General features: G+C 31.7%; 2 protein-coding genes and 1 pseudogene across 6 annotated transcripts; all 3 read right to left on the bottom strand.

Moving 5' to 3' along the window:
• Positions 1–296: 296 nt before the first annotated feature.
• On the bottom strand, positions 297–13,940 carry LOC123216670 (cycloartenol-C-24-methyltransferase-like). 2 transcript variants are annotated; one of them, XM_044637175.1, is made up of 15 exons: positions 13,916–13,940; positions 4,270–4,362; positions 4,019–4,119; positions 3,706–3,772; positions 3,347–3,420; positions 3,160–3,244; positions 3,004–3,059; positions 2,503–2,557; positions 2,118–2,165; positions 1,861–1,944; positions 1,660–1,776; positions 1,476–1,559; positions 1,223–1,348; positions 987–1,084; positions 297–645 (listed from the first exon to the last, which is right to left on the bottom strand). In XM_044637175.1, the coding sequence occupies exons 3-15, from the start codon at positions 4,099–4,101 to the stop codon at positions 558–560; spliced, it is 1,065 nt and encodes a 354-aa protein (XP_044493110.1). In that variant the 5' UTR covers positions 4,102–4,119; positions 4,270–4,362; positions 13,916–13,940; the 3' UTR covers positions 297–557. The 2 variants fall into 2 exon arrangements, with proteins under 2 accessions (XP_044493110.1, XP_044493109.1); XM_044637174.1 differs by lacking the exons at positions 4,270–4,362; positions 13,916–13,940 and having other exon boundaries at positions 3,923–4,063.
• On the bottom strand, positions 8,664–13,975 carry LOC123216668 (cycloartenol-C-24-methyltransferase-like). 4 transcript variants are annotated; one of them, XM_044637170.1, is made up of 14 exons: positions 13,865–13,975; positions 13,615–13,715; positions 13,302–13,368; positions 12,943–13,016; positions 12,756–12,840; positions 12,600–12,655; positions 12,099–12,153; positions 11,714–11,761; positions 11,457–11,540; positions 11,255–11,371; positions 11,071–11,154; positions 10,818–10,943; positions 10,568–10,665; positions 8,664–8,968 (listed from the first exon to the last, which is right to left on the bottom strand). In XM_044637170.1, exons 2-14 carry the CDS (start codon positions 13,695–13,697, stop codon positions 8,938–8,940), a joined length of 1,008 nt encoding a protein of 335 aa, XP_044493105.1. In that variant the 5' UTR covers positions 13,698–13,715; positions 13,865–13,975; the 3' UTR covers positions 8,664–8,937. The 4 variants fall into 4 exon arrangements, with proteins under 4 accessions (XP_044493105.1, XP_044493103.1, XP_044493102.1 ...); XM_044637168.1 differs by lacking the exon at positions 8,664–8,968 and adding an exon at positions 8,990–9,376; XM_044637167.1 differs by lacking the exon at positions 8,664–8,968 and adding an exon at positions 9,882–10,227.
• A 3,095-nt stretch (positions 13,976–17,070) lies between these two features.
• On the bottom strand, positions 17,071–18,352 carry LOC123216373 (annotated as a pseudogene).
• Between the last annotated feature and the right edge of the window lie 1,517 nt (positions 18,353–19,869).

Here is a 19,869-nt window from a genome sequence, read left to right on the forward strand (position 1 = left end):
CTCAGAATACAACTAGATGTTATTCATCCCTTGCGATGTATGCCCTCTATTGCAGTCCTCTTGCAAGGACTAAACTTTTTCTGTTTTTTTTTTTTTGTAACCTCATTAGAGCTTGAATCCGTTTTGGAATCCATTATTTTATTTTTCAAATCCACTTTACTTGCACGAAAATATGCAGCCTAATTTTGTTATAAAAATCTAGTAAATTTTTTTGTTGCAATGAAGGGCGGCATGATTTCACGATCAACCGCCAAGGAGTTCACAGCAATTGATTGGACAAAGCGATAACAACAAACTAGTAGTTGAACAGATGCACACTTAAATTAAAATCCTCAAGGTCACAGGCAGCAGGAGATACAAAAACAAGAACAAAATAACAAAAGTTTCACGTTACAATCAAACTGGAAATCATAGAGTTTCACGTTACAAGCCAAATAACAATAGCAAGAAAGTTCATGCAACCAACTCACAAAAAAACAAGGACAATTGCTAACAGGTCCATACATACTTATAAATTGCATCCTCTACTCTGTGACAATACTGTCCATTAGCAGATGTTAAGAAACCGTTTGCACTCCCAATTTACTGACTGCCAGACTGTGCTTCCGTGCCACAAAAAAATACATTGGCGTGAAAATCTCTTTCCTGAAGCAACAAGTTAGATTAGCACTTAAATAAACCCATGATTGATGAATTGCACCTAATAATGGGTTCAATTTTGGGTGTAACATTGTTATAATGACAAAAATATATATTTATGAAAAGGAGAGCAATTTTACTTATAATGAGTATCAATTTGATTACTAATAATAATATGTGACTATGTAATTAGATGCTATTTTATCATAAATTTAAAATTATCTAATCACATGACGACACATCATCACTGGTATTCAAATTGATATTCATTATAAAAACACACAGTTTTATTAAAAAGGAGCTAGTGTATATGATCAAAATTAAAATGAAGAAAAATTAACACTGACCTTCCACCAGCAACCAAACCCTCAGCAGCTCTCTCCAGCAAATCTAGAACCCTTTGACTGCCCTTTGGGGCTACTCCCACAAATTCCAGGGCCCTAACCTAAAAAGGGGAAATACATATTGGTCAGCTGGCAAGGAAAACGGCAATAAATCTAAATTTTAGATAACCAATTTCTTTGAGAATTGGTTTCTCTAGGATTAACATAATCACAAAGGCTAGCATTTCAACAATCTTTACCATGTTTCTAATGAAGAAACGTCCAACAGCAGTTTGGCGGAAGCTACTTAGTGAGAAGTGGCTTTTATCGAAAGCCAAGTACCATGGGAGAGGTGAGTCAACAGCAAGATCTTTCTCCCACAACACCTTCATGAATAAAACAATATTATATATAAAAATATATATAATTATTGTACAGACCGTAAGATAATGTAAAACATAAAAGGTAAACTGAAACAGATTATTAAAATTAAAAAGGCATAAATAGTCTTGCCTCAAAACCAGCTTGTTTCAGAGCTTCAAGACAATTTCTAGTCAACCTGACGTCAGGAAGGCCGGCACCAATCTCAATTTCAGCCTGTGTCATTGAAACTTTATTACCATACAATTTCGTAAACTATGGCATATGTACACAATAACCAGTGGGCGAATTTCTTTATCTTTATGAGATATACAACCTTAATTTTCTGATGTTCTTGATTTTGAGGATCAAAAGCATCAGTCATGCACCATTCGTATGCTGCAAAGCATTGGCCAGGCTTCAATACTCTGCGAATCTCTTTGTAGCATCCATACTGTCCAGAAATAACATAAGTTAAACCAAACAGAGGAAAACAGACACACTCACACTATTGTAGGATAATCTCAAATTGACATACTACATCTGGTGCATGACAGGTTGCATCAATTGCATATACAGCATCAAAACTATTGTCAGGAAAAGGCATCTTCATGAAGTCAGCCTGCATTAGTAGGAAAAAACAGCAATCATAAAGTTCATCACTGCAAATTGTAAACCATTCTATTATATCTAAATATATTTCCATTTACTAGAATTAATAACATAGAAAATGGAAAATGTGCTACAAAAAGTGAAATGATAAAATCACAAGCTTGTCCAGGGAATACTACCAACCTTTACAAAGTTGCAGGTTTTGTCCACTCCTGCAATTCGGTTTAGTTCCTGTGGAGCGACAAATCTTGTGACATCAAAAGCTATTAAAAAGAAAGGAATAATTTCAAAAGTAAAAAAGCTAAAAAAAAAAGTGGGAGGCGCAAGCAATTGTGATCCAATAGTCCAAAAACATTGATTAGGGCTGTACAGACAACTTAAAAAATCAAATCAAACTGTCTAATTTGATAAAACTAATAAGTTTCATATCTTATAAAACCGACATCGAACAAAAAATGACATGCAAGTCAGTGTATGGGAATCTCAAGCAGCAAACATAACATAAAATGAACTAGCAACAACAACTGAAAATGCATATGGTATTATAATTAGAAAAGAAAGTACATACTTTTCCTCTTGTTATCTGATATTCATTGATGTTCAACCCAGTGACCGATGTTGAGCTGCAACAAATAACCAAAGAAGGCCCTCTCTTAAAAACAAAACTTTTGTTTAAACATAACAAAAATGAAAAGAAAAATTGCTAAAGCTTGCTATTCGACATTAGGTGATTTGTGCCCTTTCTTAATAAAAAATCTTTAGTAATGCTAGAGTTGTTTAACTAGACATTAAGCCTACTAGCCCAGTGATTCCAATTAATTTTGGAGATGAAGCATGAAGAATTCTAATCATACAAGCAACGAAAATGCCTAACCAAATTTAAGACTGTAATAAAATTGGACACAGCCAGCCAAAGAATTCGGGATTCATGAAAGGCAACAAAGTAAAACCCAATCTAATGGAAGTCAGCTTCAACGAGAAAGAGGGAGGAAATTGTATGAATAATATTATTTAATAGCTGATAATGATAGATGACCAAAAAAGGCTCGAACTTAAATGCCCATATCACCTGAACCGTGCAATTTCTCTCATTGGTCCACCAATTCCACAACCTACATCCAGAACCTATTTGATACTAGCAAAAGCTTGTGTCACAATCCAATCCAAATAACAAATGATAGATCTCTCAACTTGATGTTTCAGTGCTGTACAAGAAAGTATTAACCTTCTGTCCAGGTTTCAGGGCAAGTTGTAAAGCCAGGAAATGCTCATGTCGCTTCATACTCTCCTGAAGAGACTCTCCTTTCCATCTGGAATAACAAATATCATTATCATGATAAATTTTTCAGTAACATCCACAAAGGCATGCAGTCTCTCTTTGGTACCAACTACAGGAGAGAACAAAGTATTACCTTGGTGCAAAATGGAAAGACTCCCCCCAGCCAAACTCATAAAAGCTGGTTACGAGATCATAATATTTATTTACCTGAAATTGCAAATGAGACAATAAAATGCCGTTGAAAGGACATTTTTACAATCATTATGAGAGAAAAAGCAAAATTCTAACAACATACTTTACGACCGGATGACCACTTGTCACTATAGAAGATAATTAGAAAAATTTTAAAAGCAAAAGGTCGGATCACAAAGTGCCAATTGAAAATATGTTGCCAGAAACTGAGCAACAGAAAAGAGATAAATCGGATGACAGATTATTATGGTCAAGTTCGATAATTTTGAAGCGGACATGGTTAAATAGACCTTCTCATACCATGTCAGCGTAGTTAGCTTTTCTCTCTTCCTCTTCACCTCCATTACAGACATGATACTTCTCATACCTGCATCATTAAGCTAAAACTTTTATCAAAGAATTCAGTAACACCTATACTAAATTGGAGAGACAAAACTTGAACACCATGATTAGATTGCCAGTTTGTCCAGAAAACTTGGACTACAATTGTACACACTATGCAGCACAGAAGAATCACCTGATGCCATGCAGCTGATTGGTCATGCATATATAATTCAGTTCATAAATTACATGTTTTTCTATCACTTAGTTCAATAGAAAAATGAGGAAGTACGTTTTGACGGCGGAGAGAACTTCGCTTTTGTCAATTTTTCCACCGACCCCAAAAGCCAGATCCAAGGCGCCAGCCTTCGGCATTGTTTGGTGAGTTCGAATCTTTAAAAAGAAAACAAAAAACAATAGCAAAAGAATCAGAAGCGGAATCGTTTAAAAAAGAAAAAACGAAAAAGTTCACGTGACACGGAATCTACAGTTTGAAAAACATCTTAGTTAAGAAAATGCGGCGGAGGAGATAGAAAAGGTTACTTGGAGAAGTCGAGAGTGGGCTTCTGAACCAGAAAAGAGAGTGAGCCTCTTATAATATACAGTTTTTGTATGAGAAAAAGGAAAAGAATACTTTTTGATAAAGGAGATACGAGGGGACACTAAGATTAGAAAGATATGGGTACAAATCAAAAATTAAAGAAATTATATATTGGAGGGTTAGAGATTAAATTTTAGGATTTGATAGATTTTTCCTAAAATAGAAGAAAGAGATATGATTTGATTGATTTAGAGATAAGAAGATATTATGAGAAGATACTATAATTAAATAAATATGGGTGGAAAGCTAGGAGATATTATAATTAAATAGAGATGTTATAATTAACAATAAAATTATGTGTATCTATTTTTTTATATATAATTTGTGTATATAAATCAGATGTTATTATATGATTGGATATTTCTTTATCATATTGTGACACATGTTTTAAAATCATCTAATTATATAATGACACATCATTATGTACATAAATTGTGTATAAAAAATAGGTACATAAATTATGTATAAAAAATAGGTACACATAGCATTGCCTTATAATTAAATAGATATGGTTGGAAAGCTAGGGGATGCTCTAATTAAATAGGTATAGTTGGAAAGCTAGTATTAAATAGATATGGTGGAAAGCAAAAATTTAGAAAATTATATATTAAAGGATTAGAGATAAGATTTTAGGATTTGATGGATTTTTTTAAAATAGAAAGAAGGGATATAATTGGATTGATTTAGAGATAAGATGATATTAATTGACTATAATTAAAATAGTCTTTATCCCTTTGAATAAATTTTTATATGCTATAAAATTATTTTTCAAACGTTTAGACCTCATAAGAAAAACAATAATATTAGTTTTATTTTTGTATTTGGCAATTGAAAAAGGGGAGATGTACAGTTATTTGGATTAATAAAAAAAGGCTAGAGATTTGATTAAGTTTAATCTTTTAGTTTCATTTTATTTAGTTAAGTTAAATTTTGGGTTTTTTTAAAATTCTTTTATCTGAGAACTAATTATTTAAATTTAATTTGTATTAGCATCATAGTTAGATCAATAATTGTGTTTGTATAAATTAGAAACTGAAAATTTTAGACAGTTTGTTATTCTATCTTTATTAAATATTTTGATGAGGAAATTTATTTTATTTGCAATCAAAAATTTTTTCTGGAAATTCTATAACATATATTTCAATTATATCAAATTTTCGTGAGTTTTTGATAATTACAAAATTTATTAAAAATCTTAGAACAATGACTGTTCAATAGAAAAAAATCTGCATTCCCGCAATTTGATGATCTGAATTTCTTGAACATTTTGATAAAGTATTTGAACTCAATTTTATCTTAAGATTTTTTTGCAAATTGTATTATATGCCTATTCATACATGCCCAAATTTCATAAAGTTTCAATGCCTATAGAAATTTTTAAAAATCAAGAAATAAGGGTTGTCTAGTAAAGATCTGGTTTCTTTGACAGTGTTGATGTGCTCTCTTTATTGAATGTTTTGAAAATGAAATTTAACTTTGTTCCATTTGAAACTTTTTGTGAATATTTTATTACATGTCCACTTTAATTTATCCAAATTTTGTGAATTTACGATAGTGATTAATTTATTAAAAATCTTGTAACCATAACTATCCAGTGAAGAGCTTATTTATGCGCAGTTGATTTTAATAGAGTTTAGTATGATTTAACATTAGGATGATGATTTGTAAGGTTTATAGGTTATTAATAGATACTTCTAAGATTAAGATTTGATAGTATTAAGTTTGAATTATGATTGTTAGGACAATGTGAAGATATTGGTATCTCGTTGGGTGATTAAAGACGTAGTTAGAAATTGTTGAGATAAGTAAAAACTTACATAATATATAATGATTTTTGTTCTATATGGAAAATGTTTATATGGTTATTTATGTTATAAAATTCTTTTTTCTAAGATTGATAAATTATATTATGATTTTATTTTAAAAGTATATAATTTTTTTATCTAAAATACATTTGAAAAGTGTTTTGATATTTTTTTAAGGAAGAAAACTTAGGTTATATTATATGATTGTTAAAACGAAAGTATTCGAATGAATTTCTTGAATAAAGATTTTCTACTATTTTTCAAAGATAAAGATTTGTTAGAAAAACAAGTTTTATAAGATTGTTTTGCCAAAAGTCCATAGTAAGATAAGAAATTGACTGATTTATGGATCGATAAATATGATCGGATCATAAAACACCTAGGGACATATGTTGAATGATAAAAGGTCTGCAGACCAATTATAAATATGAACACAATGAAGAGTCTATGGACCAATTATGGATACGATGAAAGGTCTGCAGACCAATATGAATAAAAAAATGAATTATGAAAAGTTTGCGGAGTTATGATGAATATGAATAAGAATCGAACCAAATCACTACAAATGTATGTTACACTATGTGACAAAGGCTAAATACAAATTTTATGTTTTCTATTTATGAGTAATGTTTATGAATTATTTTATGATTATCTTATGACAAATGATGAATCTTGTTTCTCCTTATGATTGATATAAAATATTTATGTTTGTTTCTCTTTAACATAATGAATATGAACTTGTTTATATTGTTTTTTTCCTTAAAATTTGCGGCAATGTTTTATTTTTGTTATGGTTAAAGAATATCAAGAGTTTTATTCTTTGTTTTTTTTTTTTTTGACTAATTATTTTGAAAATAAAGAAGTTTTACAACGTTTATTTATTAAAAAGTGATGTATTATGTTTGTTTTTATTTACCGAATTGACGGCTCACTCGTCATCTCTTTTATTTTGTAGAATAAGTTTTCTAAATTAGATTGAAGAGTTTTGATATCTAAATTTTATTATTTATAAATATTATAATTATGAATTATTTATAAGACGTGATTATGTTTAATTATTTTTAGGATTATTTTGAGAAGGATCAGATTGATTTTTGTTATTTTTTATATTGATTCCTACAAATCACTTAAATGCCGGTATTATGTAGTAAAATTAACGATCATGCTTATAGACCCTTTCCAATCTAATGGGTTTTTAGGGATCTTATAGGGTTTCTTTGATTTCTGTCCAAATGTTTGTAATTTTTTATTTTTTTATTTTCCTCGGTGGCGATGGCTGCCCAAGATGCAAACGCTTTAAACTTTTCAATTTGTAGTCTTTCCTAGACCCCTAAACACCCCCTTATACTACTACTTAATTGCCACCACCATTTTCACCATAGTGCTTCCCTCACTAGGTTCACTCTATTAAATTGTTATAGCTCCAACAAGTTTTTTGTGAACAAAACCTCCAAATCTCCTTCTCATCACTCTATCTGTTATTTGTGAAAACTAATTTACCAATCCAACTCATAAACTTAAGCCTCTAATTTTTAATTGAAATCATTCAAAATTTTGGCAACCAAATCTCCTACCAAGCCTTAAAAGTCACATTGAGATCATTTAATGATCTTCTTCTATAGAGAAAATCAAGAGAAGACAATTGAAGTCAATATTGATTTAATTCTTATCAATCTTTTCTTAGAGAAATATAATATGAGAGATTGCAAACTCATTTTAATAACGATTGATTTTCTTTGTCTATGTGTGAAAGGAAGAGCTCAACTGTTAAAGTACAAGATGAGAATGACAATAATATCAAAAAAAATACTTAAGAGTTTTGCAAGTGGCACGCTATAGTGCTGTAAGGATTTTGCCTTCCATTCCGAAATTCTCAACAGCCATTAATCTACCTCTAATAAATTGTTTTTGTGAAGATAGTTTACTATTGCTTTCAAATGAAATATAAATTTTTTTATAATATCTTATCTTAAAACATTTATATTAGTTCAGATTAGTTTTGTATCAATTCAAATATGATTCATTCAGTTTTGGATTATGTTTAAATAGACCAAAACTAGATTTTTTTTTTTTTTTTGTGTGTATATATATATATATATATATATATATATATATATATATATATAAAACTCAACCTTAGTTTTATTTTTTATATATTGTGTTGTATTGAGTTAATGAATGATGTTAAAAATGGTTAGTTTTTCTTCTTGTTCCTCAACAGTATACATTATTCGCTTCCACTGTTTAGCGAAAAGCATATTGCGTTTAAAGTAAAACTAAACGAAGGAATCGTAACAATTTCATATTAACAAACGTCAAATGCGAAATACCACCACCACGGGTTCAAAGAGGCATATCTTTTTAGGGGCCTTGGAATAGAGAGCATAATGAAAGAGGGAGAGGAATAATTCCCAAGTTGCTAACTGGAACACTGAGAGAAATATGTTCACCAGTTATTGGAAACCAGCATATAACTGAAAGGTTAAAGCAACAGTGGCAATAGTAGATGTTGAAAATAGGCAATTCTATGCTTCATGTGGGGTGGTGGGGTGAGGTATAAATCAGTTTAGATCACGAGAATACATAGAATTTTTGAGAGTGAATTACATTTTCCCACCCAAAGTTTAGCCTTAAAACATAACACTTTTCCACCTTAGTCAAGGCGACGACTTTGGCCATAAGCACTCACAATAGCAATATAGACATCAATAGTTGGTTTAAGCCCCACAAACGTGCTTCCTCAGGTCGTTCACACTCGCCAAGCATCATTAACAGCTTTGTATAGGTTTGGCATCGTGGTTGACATCAATGCTGCTTGTGAAGAAGTCCAAAAATTCTACAGTGAAGTCATTTCTCATGTCAAAAATAGCTAGACCACTGAAGTATATTGACATAATACAAACTCCTAGTCCACAAGTAACCATTCATTTAGCTTTCATATTGCAAATTTCAAAAGGCTAGACCGGGTCTCAGTTCATATTACTAGCTTACAGTGCGATATTAGTTTTTTGTTTGTCCCTTTTTATCTTTGGTACTACTCCACAGAGATGATTTTTTATTGACATTTCTATCATGTGGCTGTTATTCTCCGACTCTGCTTTCTGGAAGCCACCTCAAATGAAAATACGCATGTACATACAAAATTGCTTGAATCTTGGTTATTTTCCAAGTTTGTTAATGATGGACCTGGTATTATCTTTGCGCACTTCAACACTGTGCTCCCACTTGGGAAATTATAGTTGGGCTGTGACTTAAAGAGATAAAACAAATTAATAGACGTATTCAAAAGAAATATAATGCTCAGAATACAACTAGATGTCATTCATCCCTTGCGATGTATGTCCTCTATTGCAGTCCTCTTGCAAGGACTAAACTTTTTTTTTTTTTTTTTGTAATGAAAAACCTCCCTAGAGCTTGAATCCGTTTTTTAATCCATTATTTTATTTTTCAAATCCACTTTACTTGCACGAAAATATGCAGCCTAATTTTGATATAAAAATCTAGTAAATTTTTTTGTTGCAATGAAGGGCGGCATGATTTCACGATCAACCATCAAGGAGTTCACAGCAATTGAATGGACAAAGCGATAACAACAAACTAGTAGTTGAACAGATGCACACTTAAATTAAAATCCTCAAGGTCACAGGCAGCAGGAGATACAAAAACAAAAACAAAATAACAACAGGTACTGATAGATACAAAAACTAGCAACTTATTCAAAATCCAACTGTCACATGGCAGCTAATAGATCCATGAAAAAGCAAAAACAAATTAACAATTTATAACCAAATGTCCTACCAAGGGTAACATGAGAGCAACAGATTTAACATAGGAAAGGAATTACAATCAAACAGGAAATCATATAGCTTCACGTTACAAGCCAAATAACAATAGCAAGAAAGTTCATGCAACCAACTCACAAAATAACAAGGACAGTTGCTAACAGGTCCATACATATTTATAAATTGCATCCTCTAGTCTGTAACAATACTGTCCATTAGCAGAAGTTAAGAAACCGTTTGCACTCCCAATTTACTGCTGTCAGACTGTGGCTTCCGCGCCACAAAAAAATACATTGGCGTGAAAATCTCTTTCCTGAAGCAACAAGTTAGATCAGCACTTAAATAAACCCAAGATTGATGGATTGCACCTAATAATGGGTTCAATTTTGGGTGTAACATTGTTATACCGACAAAAATATGTATTTATGAAAGGAGAGCAATGTTACTTATAATGAGTATTAATTTGGTTACTAATAATAATATGTCACCATGTGATTAAATGTTACTTTATCTTAAATTTAAAATTATCCAATTACATAACGACACATTATCACTGGTATTCAAATTGATATTCATTATAATTACACATAGTTTTATTAAAAAGGAGCTAGTACATATGATCAAAATTAAAATGAAGAAAAATCAACACTGACCTTCCACCAGCAACCAATCCTTCAGCAGCTTTCTCCAGAAAATCTTGAATCCTTTGACTTCCCTTTGGGGCCACTCCCACAAATTCCAGGGCCTTAACCTAAAAAGGGGAAATACATGTTGGTCAGCTGGCAACGATATAGCAAGAAGGAAAAGGGCAATAAATCTTAATTTTAGATAACCAATTTCTTTGAGAATTGGTTTCTCTAGGATTAACATAATCACAAAGGCTACCACTTCAACAATCTTTACCATGTTTCTAGTGAAGAAACGTCCAACAGCAGTTTGGCGGAAGCTACTTAGTGAGAAGTGGCTTTTATCCAAAGGCAAGTACCATGGGAGAGGTGAGTCAACAGCAAGATCTTTCTCCCACAACACCTTCATGAATAAAACAATATTATATATAAAAATATATATAATTATTGTACAGACCATAAGACAATGTAAAACATAAAAGGTAAACTGAAACAAATTATTAAAATTAAAAAGGCATAAATAGTCTTGCCTCAAAACCAGCTTGTTTCAGAGCTTCAAGACAATTTCTAGTCAACCTGATGTCAGGAAGGCCGTCACCAATCTCAATTTCAGCCTGTGTCATTGAAACTTTATTACGATACAATTTCGTAAACTATGGCATATGTACACAATAACCAGTAGGCGAATTTCTTTATCTTTATGAGATATACAACCTTAATTTTCTGATGTTCTTGATTTTCAGGATCAAAAGCATCAGTCATGCACCATTCGTATGCTGCAAAGCATTGGCCAGGCTTCAATACTCTGTGAATCTCTTTGTAGCATCCATACTGTCCAGAAATAACATAAGTTAAACCAAACAGAGGAAAACAGTCACACTCACACTATTGTCAGGATAATCTCAAATTGACATACTGCATCTGGTGCATGACAGGTAGCTTCAATTGCATATACAGCATCAAAACTATTGTCAGGAAAAGGCATCTTCATGAAGTCAGCCTGCAATAGTAGGAAAAAACAGCAATCATAAAGTTCATCACTGCAAATTGTAAACCATTCTATTATATCTAAATATATTTCCATTTACTAGAATTAATAACATAGAAAATGGAAAATGTGCTACAAAAAGTGAAATGATAAAATCACAAGCTTGTCCAAGGAATACTACCAACCTTTACAAAGTTACAGGTTTTGTCCACTCCTGCAATTCGGTTTAGTTCCTGTGGAGCGACAAATCTTGTGACATCAAAAGCTATTAAAAAAAAAGGAATAATTTCAAAAGTAAAAAAGCTAAAAAAAAAAGTGGGAGGCGCAAGCAATTGTGATCCAATAGTCCAAAAACGTTGATTAAGGCTGTACAGACAACTTAAAAAATCAAATCAAACTGACTTATTTGATAAAACTAATAAGTTTCATATCTTATAAAACCGACATCGAACAAAAAATGACATGCAAGTCAGTGTATGGGAATCTCAAGCAGCAAACATAACATAAAATGAACTTGCAACAACAACTGAAAATGCATATGGTATTATAATTAGAAAAGAAAGTACATACTTTTCCTCTTGTTATCTGATATTCATTGATGTTCAACCCAGTGACCGATGTTGAGCTGCAACAAATAACCAAAGAAGGCCCTCTCTTAAAAACAAAACTTTTGTTTAAACATAACAAAAATGAAAAGAAAAATTGCTAAAGCTTGCTATTCGACAATAGGTGATTTGTGCCCTTTCTTAATAAAAAATCTTTAGTGATGCTAGAGTTGTTTAACTAGACATTAAGCCTACTAGCCCAGTGATTCCAATTAATTTTGGAGATGAAGCATGAAGAATTCTAATCATACAAGCAACTAAAATGCCTAAGCAAATTTAAGACTGTAATAAAATTGGACACAGCCAGCCAAAGAATTCGGGATTCATGAAAGGCAACAAAGTAAAACCCAATCTAATGGAAGTCAGCTTCAACGAGAAAGAGGGAGGAAATTGTATGAATAATATTAGTTAATAGCTGATAATGATAGATGACCAAAAAAGGCTCGAACTTAAATGCCCATATCACCTGAACCGTGCAATTTCTCTCATTGGTCCACCAATTCCACAACCTACATCCAGAACCTATTTGATACTAGCAAAAGCTTGTGTCACAATCCAATCCAAATAACAAATGATAGATCTCTCAACTTGATGTTTCAGTGCTGTACAAGAAAGTATTAACCTTCTGTCCAGGTTTCAGGGCAAGTTGTAAAGCCAGGAAATGCTCATGTCGCTTTATACTCTCCTGAAGAGACTCTCCTTTCCATCTGGAATAACAAATATCATTATCATGATAAATTTTTCAGTAACATCCACAAAGGCATGCAGTCTCTCTTTGGTACCAACTACAGGAGAGAACAAAGTATTACCTTGGTGCAAAATGGAAAGACTCCCCCCAGCCAAACTCATAAAAGCTGGTTACGAGATCATAATATTTATTTACCTGAAATTGCAAATGAGACAATAAAATGCCGTTGAAAGGACATTTTTACAATCATTATGAGAGAAAAAGAAAAATTCTAACAACATACTTTACGACCAGATGACCACTTATCACTATAGAAGATAATTAGAAAAATTTTAAAAGCAAAAGGTCGGATCACAAAGTGCCAATTGAAAATATGTTGCCAGAAAGTGAGCAACAGAAAAGAGATAAATCGGATGACAGATGATTATGGTCAAGTTCGATAATTTTGAAGCAGACATGGTTAAATAGACCTTCTCATACCATGTCAGCGTAGTTAGCTTTTCTCTCTTCCTCTTCACCTCCATTACAGACATGATACTTCTCATACCTGCATCATTAAGCTAAAACTTTTATCAAAGAATTCAGTAACACCTATACTAAATTGGAGAGACAAAACTTGAACACCATGATTAGATTGCCAGTTTGTCCAGAAAACTTGGACTACAATTGTACACACTATGCAGCACAGAAGAATCACCTGATGCCATGCAGCTGATTGGTCATGCATATATAATTCAGTTCATAAATTACATGTTTTTCTATCACTTAGTTCAATAGAAAAATGAGGAAGTACGTTTTGACGGTGGGGAGAACTTCGCTTTTGTCAATTTTTCCACCGACCCCAAAAGCCAGATCCAAGGCGCCAGCCTTCGGCATTGTTTGGTGAGTTCGAATCTAAAAAAAGAAAACAAAAACAATAGCAAAAGAATCAGAAGCGGAATCGTTTAAAAAAGAAAAAACGAAAAAGTTCACGTGACACGGAATCTACAGTTTGAAAAACATCTTAGTTAAAAAAATGCTGCGGAGGAGATGGAAAAGGTTACTTGGAGAAGTCGAGAGTGGGCTTCTGAAACACAAAAGAGAGTGAGCCTCTTATAATATACAGTTTTTGTATAAGGAGAAAAAAGGAAAATAATACTTTTTGATTAGAAAGATAGGGTACAAAGCCAAAATTAAGGGGATTATATATTGGAGGGTTTGAGATTAGATTTTAGGATTTGATAGATTTTTCTTAAAATAGAAAACAGTGATATGATTTGATTGATTTAGAGATAAAAAGATATTGTAAGAAAATACTATAATTAAATAGATATGGTTGGCAGTTAAGAGATACTATAATTAAATAGATGTGGTTGGAAAGCTATGATTAAATAAATGTGGTTGGAAAGTGAAAATTAAGAAAATTATATATTAAAGGATTAGAGATAAGATTTTGGGATTTGATGGATTTTTTTTTAAATAGAAAGAAGGAATATGATTAGATTGATTTAAAGATAAAAAAATATTGATTGACTATAATTAAAATAGTCTTTATCCCTTTGAATAAATTTTTATATGCTATAAAATTGTTTTTCAAAAGTTTAGACCTCGTAAGAAAAACAATAATATTAGTTTTATGTTTGCACTTGGCAATTGAAAAACAATAATAAGATAAGGAATTGACTGATTTATGGATTGATAAATATGACCAGATCGTAAAACACCCAAGGGTTGATTTACCGAATTGACGGCTCACTCCTCGTCTCTTTTATTTTGCAGAATAAGTTTTCTAAATTAGTTAGGAGGAGTGAAATAAAATAAACTCAAGATGAGTTAGGAGATTGAAGAGTTTTGATGTCTAAATTTTATTGTTTATAAATATTATAATTATGGATTATTTATAAGACGTGATTATGTTTAATTACTTTGAGAAGAATAAAAATATGTTATACTAGAGAATTATTTTTATTTAGAATAAAGTCATGGATTAAATTAGTTTTGCATTTTCAAGCGAGCTTGGAATCTGGGTAGAGAAGAGAGTGAGCCTCTGGCTTAGCTTTGGAGAAACCAAGGATATATATATATATATAGACACACCTACTCACTATTGATAGTCACAAACACTAATCAAACCAGCATAATATTTGGATATGAGAGCGGTTAAAGATTATGAATAAATCAACTTAATCATGTATCATGTATTATGATAGCAAAAAATAAATGTTTTCTTTTTTAAACAACATTTAAGACATTTTAAATAAGTTAGGTATCCAAGATATTAATTAAAATACGCATAAAAGTTTTTCCTTGAACACTTTTAGGCAAACTTGGAATGAATTTATTTTTTCAAGTAAATTTAATTTTTATTTTAATAATATATCTCTCTGCTAATTATCGTAGATTCAGTATAGTTTTTTATCAATATCTTTTTCTTTTGAAACTACATCATCATATTAATGATATATTTGGTAACTTATTAACTGAATATTCAAAAATTTATTTAGAAACTGATCAACTTTTGATATGTACAAATTAAAATAAAAAGATGAACATAAATACGAAGAGTGTGTGTGGATGCAAAGGGTGCTCGCGGGTGCAAAAAGTGCTTACAAATGCGAAGAGTCCATGCAGATGTGCAAAGAGTACAATTGTAAATTCAAAGTGTGTTTATGAGGGTGAAAACTGCGCGTGGGTGCAAATAGTCTAAGCGTGTGAAAAATATGAATACACACTAAATATTTATACAATGTAAAAATATTATTATATTATATTTTATTATTATATATTATATTATATTATATATATATACATATATATATATATAACAAGATTACGGAAAAGTGTGTGTACCCCACACTTATTTTATTTATATATATATAATATTACATTATATTATATTATATATTATAATATTTTTGTACCATACACATATTTTTCATACATTCGTATTATTCATGCACTCACATTTTTCATGCAACCGCAAGCATTCTTTGCACTTGCACACACTTTTAATGCATCCACACACACTCTTTTTATTTATGTTTATTTTTTCATTCTGATCTGTATATATCAATAATTATATTAAAAATTGATCTGTTTCTAAATAAATTATATATATATATAAAATAAGAATACGGAAAAGTGTGTATACCCTGCACTTATTTTATATATATATATTGTAATATTTTTGTATCATACACATATTTTTCGTACACTCGCATTGTTCACACACTCACATTTTTATACACCCGTAAGCATTCTTTGCACCTACACACACTTTTAACACATCCGCACACACTCTTTTTATTTATATTCATTTTTTTATTTCGATTTGTATATATCAATAATAATATTAAAAATTCATCCGTTTCTGAATAAGTTATATATATATATATATATATAAAACAAGAATACAAAAAATTGTGTGTACCCCGCACTTATTTTATTTATATATATATATATATATATATATATATATATATATATATATATATATATATATAATATTATATTATATGTTATAATATTTTTGTATCATACACATATTTTTCGTACATTCATATTGTTCACGCACTCACACTTTTCATGCACCCATAAACATTCTTTGCACCTGCACACAATCTTAACGCATCCACGCACACTCTTTTTATCTATACTAATTTTTTCATTCTGATTTGTATATATCAATAATTATATAAAAAATTGATCTATATCTAGATAAATTTTTAAATGTTCAATTCATAAGTTATCAAATATATCATCAATATGATAATATAAAAGTATACTCCAGAAATAAAGTTGTCCATTCAAAATAAAACTCAATCTGAGATAATTAATTGAGAATAGTATTACTAAAATAAAAATTAAATTTGTTTAAACAATAAATTCATTCAAAATTTCCTCAAATGATTTAGACAAAAACTTTTATACCTACTTTAATTAATTACCCTAATTATCCTGTGGGACTAAATGGAGGGGACAAAGTTGCCGCCTTGGAAAAAGGCGACCTCTTCTTTGACGACGACGGGAGCTGGGCTGCTGCATGGTATTTACAATTTTCTTAATTACTATTATACCCCATTAATTTTTTATTATATTATTCCGGAAATTTCTTTATTTTTTGAATATATATATATATATATATATATATATATATATATATATATATATATATATCAATCTTAGTGTTATCAACAAATTCTTGGGTTGCCACTTGGCATGCAATGAAGGATTCAACTTCCACAGGCATGGGAAAGTCAACAAGAGCTTGTAATGGAAAATCCAATCTCACTCATTCTAAATTTAGCTTTAAGAAATTGGGTAAACACGAGTTTGATCAATGATAGGGCCACAAAGAGATCCAGAGTCATCAATCTTAGTGTGGTAATAAGAACTGAAGAAAGTGATTCTTGTCCTAGCTTCAAGTGCTTTAAACTTGAAACCAACACTCTTGAACAGACCCTTTCCTTGGGACTGGAATGGAGCTTTGAGCGTGTCTTTCGCAGCAAATGCTTCAACCATCATTGATCCATGGCAGCCATTCTTTACATCTCCGATTGCAAATGTGAGATTATAGACTTTGATGGGAGTTGTTCTCAGAACTTGGGCAATGTCACTTTCTCTACCAGCAACAAGCTCAACTGCAGCAAGTCCAGCTGGGATGTTGAAGTGCTTTGAATCTATGAACTTCACAGCTTTAAGCGATTCAATGATCCACCCAGGGAGTGGAGATGTTCGATCTTCTTGCCTGGGAGGGAGGAGGACTCCATTGGTAGAATTCACCAAGCGATGTGGACCCTCTTCAAAGCCAGGATTTCTTACCAAATTATCTGCAAGTGAACGATGATACACATCAACTAAACCTTGAATATTGCTTAATGTTTAAAAAACTACTAACAAATTACCTCTGCTGGGCTTTGGAGGAGATAGCTCCTTAATAGCAACAGCATCAATAAGTGGACCACAAGCAGGATCCTCTTGAACCCCAGGGTTGTGGAAAATCACTTTAACAGAAGAAGAATTGGCTATAAATCCCCAAGCATAGACATCGCCACCATTACTATCATACAATGTCTGCTAAGGAAGGTCCCCAGATTGAGGAGGAACTGAGACTCTCAGCACCTCATCTTGTGCACAAGTCCTGGATGCACCGAATGTCAATGCATAAAAAACCCCTTTTTTCACAGGTACGGTTTGAGAAATTGCAGCCTCATTCCCAAACCTCACCGCATGGACTCCATGAGCCACAGGAAAGTACATCCCACCCGATTGCGGCCCACCGGAGATGTACTCAACAAATCCACTGATTTCCCACTTGGTTAGTGCACATTTTCCCTTCAGCACAGTCTTGTCAAGGTCAGTTTTTTTGGTGGCTCCTCAAAGTTGCCATTTTGCAAGTACCCTGACAAAGAAGAAACGCAATAAAAAGAAGATTCAAAGTGAAAACAGCCAAAAGAACCAAGCTTTACACCAACCAATTGAGACGACAGAACCAAAATAACAGATCTAAACTACCATAAACCAAAAGGGTATGTTTCTAAACTTACCGTCATAGTCCTTGGCAGCAAAAGCATGAGTGGCGAAGAGCAAAATGAAAGCAAACAGAGGGGAGATAAAGGGTGCCATTTTAACAGAGTAAACAAAAGAGGGTTGAAGTAGAAGGAAATGTATGCAGATGAGGGTTAAATTTATAAAGGAGAAGGGGAGGAAGTGAGACAATGAGAGAGAGAGTGAAAAAAAAGTTAACAGAAATCACGTTAACGAGGTGCAGAAGCACTTGGTTAGCTTACTCAAGCATGTCCACCGGTGCGTTTGGCTCCTTGTCCTGGTCTCGGAAACCGAGTTTTTCTCCACAATTCACATGGGCACTTCTAGTTTTCAATAATTTCCTTATCTATTTTCACATTATTGGACTTTATCCAAATCATTCATAATCTCTTAAACTGCTTTGTGTGTGTGTACATATATGAGGGATTTCATAGAAAATTGGGATGAATTATAATTTAATATCTGGAACTGGAAATTGTCTTTAGATTATTTTACAGAAATCTGCTAGAATATATCTGAAATTCTATGTATACAGGGGATGTATTTTGCCTACAAGAGAATTACATATTCCCACCCAAGGTTTGATCTAAAAACAATTTCCCACCTCTTCAATAGCATACCTAACACTTTTCACAACAAATAAAGCTGTATTAACAAAATCAGTAAAATAAAGTCTACAATTACTATGATACTCTTCAGATCGATTCTTGTTATTTTTTGTATTGATTCCTACAAATCACTTAAATGCCCGTATTATGTAGTAAAATTAACAATAATGCTTATCGACCCTTTCCAATCTAATGAGTTTTTAGGGATCTTATAGGGTTTCTTTGATTTCTGTCCATATGTTTGTAATTTTTTATTTTTTTATGTCCATATGTCGACTGCCCAAGATGCAAACGCTTTAAACTTTTCAATTTGTAGTCTTTCCTAGATCCTTGAACACCCCCTTATACTACTACTTAATTGCCACCACCATTTTCACCATAGCGCCTCCCTCACTAAGTTCACTCTATTAAATTGTTATAGCTCCAACAAGTTTTTTGTGAACAAAACCTCCAAATCTCCTTCTCATCACTCTATTTGTTATTTGTGAAATCCAATTTACCAATCCAACTCATAAACTTAAGCCTCTAATTTTTAATTGAAATCATTCAAAATTTTGGTAACCAAATCTCCTATCAAGCCTTAAAAGTCACACTGCGGTCATTCAACGACCTTCTTCCATAGGGAAAATCAAGAGAAGACAATTGAAGTCAATGTTGATTTAATTCGTATCAATGTTGATTCACAAAACTAGTAAAAAAATTTAAAATAAATTAAAAGTCGAGGTTTCTATACATGAATTTTTCTTTTTTTTCATTCGGGCATATAAGAATTAGTACGAAATCTATTTTCTATATACAATGACGAGAGTAACAAAACAAATACTCCTCTTCTATTAAGATGAATTGAATCAAGTCTACCCTCCACCATGAAAAAATTCTTAAAAACACTTAAAACATAGAAAAAATATATTGAA

Source organism: Mangifera indica, chromosome 5 (assembly GCF_011075055.1).
Source record: "Mangifera indica cultivar Alphonso chromosome 5, CATAS_Mindica_2.1, whole genome shotgun sequence".
NCBI lineage: Eukaryota > Viridiplantae > Streptophyta > Magnoliopsida > Sapindales > Anacardiaceae > Mangifera > Mangifera indica.

Excerpts from the sequence above, each read along its gene's own strand:
- LOC123216670 (XM_044637175.1), bottom strand. The coding sequence starts at position 4,101 with ATGCCGAAGGCTGGCGCCTTGGATCTGGCTTTTGGGGTCGGTGGAAAA. Across the intron at positions 3,773-4,018 it reads GTTCTCTCCGCCGTCAAAAC|GTATGAGAAGTATCATGTCT; the intron begins GTACTTCCTCAT and ends TTAATGATGCAG. Across the intron at positions 1,085-1,222 it reads GTTTCTTCATTAGAAACATG|GTTAGGGCCCTGGAATTTGT; the intron begins GTAAAGATTGTT and ends TCCCCTTTTTAG.
- LOC123216668 (XM_044637167.1), bottom strand. The coding sequence starts at position 13,697 with ATGCCGAAGGCTGGCGCCTTGGATCTGGCTTTTGGGGTCGGTGGAAAA. Across the intron at positions 12,656-12,755 it reads CCCTGAAACCTGGACAGAAG|GTTCTGGATGTAGGTTGTGG; the intron begins GTTAATACTTTC and ends AGTATCAAATAG. Across the intron at positions 11,155-11,254 it reads AAGAACATCAGAAAATTAAG|GCTGAAATTGAGATTGGTGA; the intron begins GTTGTATATCTC and ends TCAATGACACAG.